This window comes from Miscanthus floridulus, chromosome 2 (assembly GCF_019320115.1).
Source record: "Miscanthus floridulus cultivar M001 chromosome 2, ASM1932011v1, whole genome shotgun sequence".
In the NCBI taxonomy this organism is placed as follows: Eukaryota; Viridiplantae; Streptophyta; class Magnoliopsida; order Poales; family Poaceae; genus Miscanthus; species Miscanthus floridulus.
Window position 1 is genome coordinate 158,055,282 of NC_089581.1, and position 5,580 is coordinate 158,060,861.

The 5,580-nt window shown below is 48.8% G+C and overlaps 1 protein-coding gene across 1 annotated transcript; it reads right to left on the reverse strand.

The window, feature by feature from the left end:
- Window positions 1-4,197: 4,197 nt before the first annotated feature.
- LOC136540285 (uncharacterized) lies at window positions 4,198-5,081 on the reverse strand. Its single transcript, XM_066532285.1, has one exon. The coding sequence runs from the start codon at window positions 4,927-4,929 to the stop codon at window positions 4,531-4,533; it is 399 nt and encodes a 132-aa protein (XP_066388382.1). The 5' UTR covers window positions 4,930-5,081; the 3' UTR covers window positions 4,198-4,530.
- Window positions 5,082-5,580: the final 499 nt, after the last annotated feature.

Consider the following 5,580-nt stretch of genomic DNA (forward strand, 5'->3'; position numbering starts at 1 on the left):
TACATATGCTCACTTGCTCAGTAGCTGCATTGCAAACTTATTTTCGCCATAAGAATCTTAAGGTCTTATGTGTCCATTTTGGGACTTGGGTATGGAATTTTATGTCATGAAGTGTGTTTTCAGGTCATACAATGATAAACCATTTGGTTATTGAGGTCTTTTTCAATGCATTATTTTTCTTCTTAGTCACAGTTAACATTGCTGGAGTTATTTAAGATTTGTGACAGTGTTAGAAATTCTCTTATTTGTAGTTAGCACTTCATTGGTGTGAATGGTATCACACGAAATTTTGAGGCAATCAAATGATATATGGATTAGTTTAAGTACTACAATTATCTTTCAATACCTGTCTGATTACAGACATGATGCCAAATGAAACAATGCTTGTTGTTGATTGTTGAGGCACTTGTAGTTCACGTGTTTTGTCAAGATACTCTATTGACCCCTTTATTGGTATTATATGTGGCATTTTATTGATTAAATGTTCACTCATGATGAAGCCTGTTGATAATTCTGCAATTTCATAATTGTGGTTGCACTATAACTGTAGTTTTTTTCCCCCGATCTACATGATTGTTGGCTTCAGTCTTTATGATTTTCCTAAAAGCTGGTTTTTGTGAATTGTGATTGTACTGATGCTTCTAAGTAAAGGAAAAATCCATTACGGGACTCTTTGGTTGCCTGCATTAGCATGTATCTAGGCTTCTGCAGCGCACTTTGCCTGTGTTTGGTTGTTCGTGGAAATTTTTATTCAGGCTTAAACAATGTTCAAATCATAGCTAGTACATTGAATTAGGAGATGTAGATTTACACAAGCTGATGGACACGCACAAAAATAAAAAAGAAATACTCTCACCTCTTTTTACCTTTATTTTTGAAAGGCACCTCTTTCTACCTTTACTAGAAACATAAGGTCTATACTAAAACATGGATGTGACTGCATATAACAAAATGTTAGCAACCAAACACAATTTTACCAAATGTTTGTGTAGGGTAACTAAACGCTAAGATATCGTATACGATTATTCTGACTTAGATTGTGCTGCATAAGGTATAGTTCAAGCAAAAAGTCAATGTAAGCAATCAATTACACCCTATGTTAAGGATTCCTTTTGGCCTTCCTGGAAACAAATCAAACGGCATTTCTAGCAACTAAGAATCAGAGTGAATCCAAACAGACAGATGCATAAAGTTGTGCTATCTATTAGTAAAAATTGTTAAGACAGGTTGTTAGCAACCACTAAGAATTAGAGCAACTCCAAGAGAGTTGCTATTCTGGTTCTAAAGTCTAATTTAGAGTTTTTGAAGAAGAAATCAGCCTCCAACAGATCCTCTATCCGGTATTCTAAATTAGCTCGCTAGCTATTCCGTTCTTTCCGCTCGCTAGAAAAAGCCAGCCGGGGGCGCTCGCTATCCGCCTCCCCGCGCCTGATTCCCGCGCACGCTGAGTGTCCTGCGTCCGAGACGCTGCTCGCTGGCTGCTTGGGATTGGAGGACGCCACCGCCGGTGGAGGCGTGCCTCGGCATGCCCGCTTCAAGCATCGCTGCCTCTACGTCCTACACGACCGACGACTGGCTGCGGGCAGCGATTGCTGCCGCAACAACAAGTATGCTGCAGCCGATGCGGCCATTGTGGAACCGCCGGAGAGAGCCTGCAGGTGTGCTTGTCCATCACCAAGCAACAGGCAAGGATGCCTGCAGCCTGAACGAAGGCAGACGAGCAGTGCAAAGCAAACGCTGCAAGTCTGGAGGAGCAAGCAGGTTGCTTGCTTTGCTCTCTGGTTGCCTTGCTCTGCCTTTGGGTCGGGACCCGGTGACATGGCACGCTTTTGAATATGGAGGAACGCAAATTTTATCGAGTCTCTTGGACTAGTCTGATTTTTTTGAGAGAGTTCTATTTTAGATAATAGCTAAATCAAGATATTTAGGAAAAAAAATTGGCTAATCTCTTGGAGTTGCTCTTAGCATGCTAAAATGTGTGGGTCCAAAATTAGAATGTGTGCGAACATCGTCAGTTCGTCATCAATGCAAAGTTCCACCTTGACTAGTTGGCCAAGAGAATAGAGACTGCTTACTAATGCTCTTGCTTGTGCATCGTTCCTTCTGTTTCCGTCCATCCATGTGCGTTCGCCCTCTTACATTGGTTTGTGATTGACATGCATGTGCTCTCTTATTGCCAGCCACGAGTTCTATGCCCCCCCCCCCCCCCCCCCCCCCCCCCCCAGTCATCTACCACTTCGTTCAAATGGCTTCGCTCCGCTCTGGAATTCAAATTTGCCGCCATGATTACCATCCTGATGTAAGGAAGCAAGCGGCACTGATACCACCTTCAGTTCTGAGTTCCAGCGCCTATTGCCCATGCCCGTCTCCCTGTTTCTGTACATGGTGGACACGTGACAGGTGTTTGATATTGCAATGCTACTCGGTTGTTTACTTTAGATGCGTGGCGGATGGCTCCATCAGGTCACTAAAGAGACAGCTGGTGATCGAGGGACGGAGAGAGACGGCGTCGGGTGTCGGCACTCGGGAACAACTGGAAGATGTGTTCACTGATCCCTGACGTTTACTGATGTTTCTGAAAACAGTACGATCCCCACCCAGATAGTGGCACCTAGCCGCGGATTTCTGTCACTCGCAGCGGCTGCGATTGTTAAAAAGGCTGGCTGCCCACGTCATGTGACCCCCGGCCGCGCCGATGGGATAGGGGATGGAGATGGACATGGACAGCGGGAGAACTCGATGCGCCCACCGCGCACGACGCCGTGCCCGCTGCCGAACGGTACAGGCCGCGCGGATTACCCAGTAGCTGGACAAACTGTCTCCCGTTCCTTCACAGGTTTCTATTAGCTCGAATGCTCATTTTCTCCACTGTTTCGAGGTACGGTTGTGAGGTCACGCCTCCTCGTATGGCCGTTTTGAACGAGTTGGATGCCCACATGATATCTGACCCACACACGTAACCCCGGCCGATGAAAGGGCCGACCAAGTTGGTGTAAGCTGGCAAGCTTCAACTGCGAGACACGCCTAGCTTCTTTTCCGCTTTTGTTTAGCGGAAGTAATTAAATCAGTGTCGGTAGCAAATGGAGGAATCCTTACAGCTAGCTTAGCTGCCTACCAGAGCGTAACTTCGCACAAGGCGCACGCGGCTTCGGCGAAAGGCTAAAAGGCGTCCATTGGACCAGCAGAGAGACGGAGCGAGATTAAAAAAAAAAACACTCCCGGCACCCGCCGCCACCAGGCTTTGCGCCTCCCGTGCGGTAGCAAAGGATTCGCGGAATTTGCGTGAGCGCCGTGCCGTGCGTAACACCAACCGCGCGCACCAGCGGGCGATGCGCTCTGCCTGCGCCTTCCCAAATTAAGGCCTGCTCCGATGATTGGTGCCGCCACGCGCGGGCACCATCGCCGTCAATTACTGTGGTCCTCTGAATCATTGCAACGGAACCTAACGTTCATTAAGCAGAGTGCAGAGTGCAGACTGCAGATCGCTCGAACAGCTAGGTGAATTTCTTTCGGAGGGTCAAACTGGCTGGAGGTTTTCCAATAAGCTACAGTACTCCTCTTGTTACGAGGGGCTGCCAACGTTGCAAATCCCCTAGAAGCTGCTGCTGCAGCTTTTCTTTCTGCCGGATGAAAATTAAATTGGATTTGGAGCACAAAAGGTTCCCTGTCGTCGGGCGACGGGCCAACCACCACCACTCCTTGTCTTCCTCCGTGTGTCCGTCGAAGTGCTGCCCGCTTCTCCAACACGAGTGCTGGCCGGACATTACAGGACAGGCATGGGCTGAGAATGGAGACGCGCAACTCTCAGCGGTCTCACCTCTGAACTCTGAAACCATTCAAGTATATATGGCCAAACGGAAAGATAGAAGTAGAGTAGGAGGCGAGTGGCATGATTGCCGGCGCCGAATGCAGTGCCCGCTCTTATCACATACATATATGACCTGATCGAGTGACGCCGCTGTACTTACGCACGTTTGAAGTTTACTGTGTCTCCCACGAACCAGAGGCCAACAACTGTTGTTTCCATGTTGACGATGAGCGCTGCTGGCCAAGTAAAGAATCTCACACACCCGACCACAATATAGTGTCCACGCACGAATATAGTTTGGTGGAAAGAGAGAACAAAGTGTGAGACGGTTCCAGTCAATTCAAGACAGGGAAACCAAAGCAAAGGAACCTTGAAAACGGATACATCCAGAACAGAAACCAAGCCACGAATTGCGATTACTATAACAAAACCAAAACCAGTCTTACATACAGGCAGCTAAGTGGTGAGTATACCATCCCCAAACTCTATAGGCTGCAGCTAAGCCAGCATCCCCTAATTAATAATAACATATGTACATGGAATCATCGATTGATCAACCAGTAACCAGTACAAGCGCATACGTGCGCGCGTGGAATTGAACCAACCAAGCACGCAAAGGAAAAAGCATGAGATCTGATCGATCGAGCACGCTGCATGAAGGTATAGATGATCACGTATGGGAACTGATGCATGGATCGGAGGCAGAATTGTGTATTCATCGATCACGGCCTCCACATGTCCTGGATGGTGGAGTGGAAGCTGGCGAGCACGAGGAGGAGCAGGACGACCATGGCGACGCCCCAGGGTGAGCTGCCCTCGGCGGGGGGTCGCTCGTAGCCCTTCCAGCGGCTCTCCCTGGGGTAGAAGCCGAAGTATCCCTCGAAGGAGTCGACGGAGGAGATCCAGCGGATGAGGAGGACGAGCGCGATGGGCACGGCCAGCAGCGCCCAGCTCAGCTGCTGCGACGCCTCCTCGATGAAGTCCTCGTAGGTGAAGAACCAGGAGACGCCCAGCAGGAGCGTCACCATGAGCAGGATCAGGATCACCGGGTACGGCAGCGGCGACAGCGTGAACGCCTCCACGATCGACGACTCCGCGCGCCGGTCGCCGTAGTACGACATGGCTGGCTGGCTTGGCTGGCGGTTGTTGCCTTGGACCTTGGTTGGTTGCTCTGGCCTCTGGGTTCTCCTCCTGCTGCTGCTGCTGCTGCTTGTTTCGGGGAGCGTTGGGCGAAGGCAGGGGAAAGCGGGCCGAGGGAGAGGCGGGACGCGGGGGCGAACCGACGATGGGGATATAGGCGCGTGTAACCAACCACGATCGTGTCGTGTGCGCGGAGATGGATAGGTGCGTGTAACGACCCAAAAGGCTCCTGCTGCTGACGTGTGCAGATCGTACGCAGGGACGGTGGAGGCAGAGGATCGGACGCCCAGGCCTGCTGATTTGACACCTTACACCTGTGTTTAGTTGGAAATTAGTATTTTTATTTTTATTTGGTAATTAGTAATTAGGCTCAAAACAACGTTCGTCTCGTGATTTTCAACCAAATTATGCAATTAGTTTTTTTCGTCTACATTTAATGCTCCATGCACGTATCACAAGATTCGATATGATAGCTACTGTAGCATTTTTTGGGAAAGTTTTTAAGAACTAAACACTAAACACAGCCAAACACTACTCGTGTAGTATGATTGTCGAGGATTTGCACAAACATAAGCAGATCAGGTTATTATATTATATTATATAGGAGAGCCGAGAGGTATGGGAATAATCTG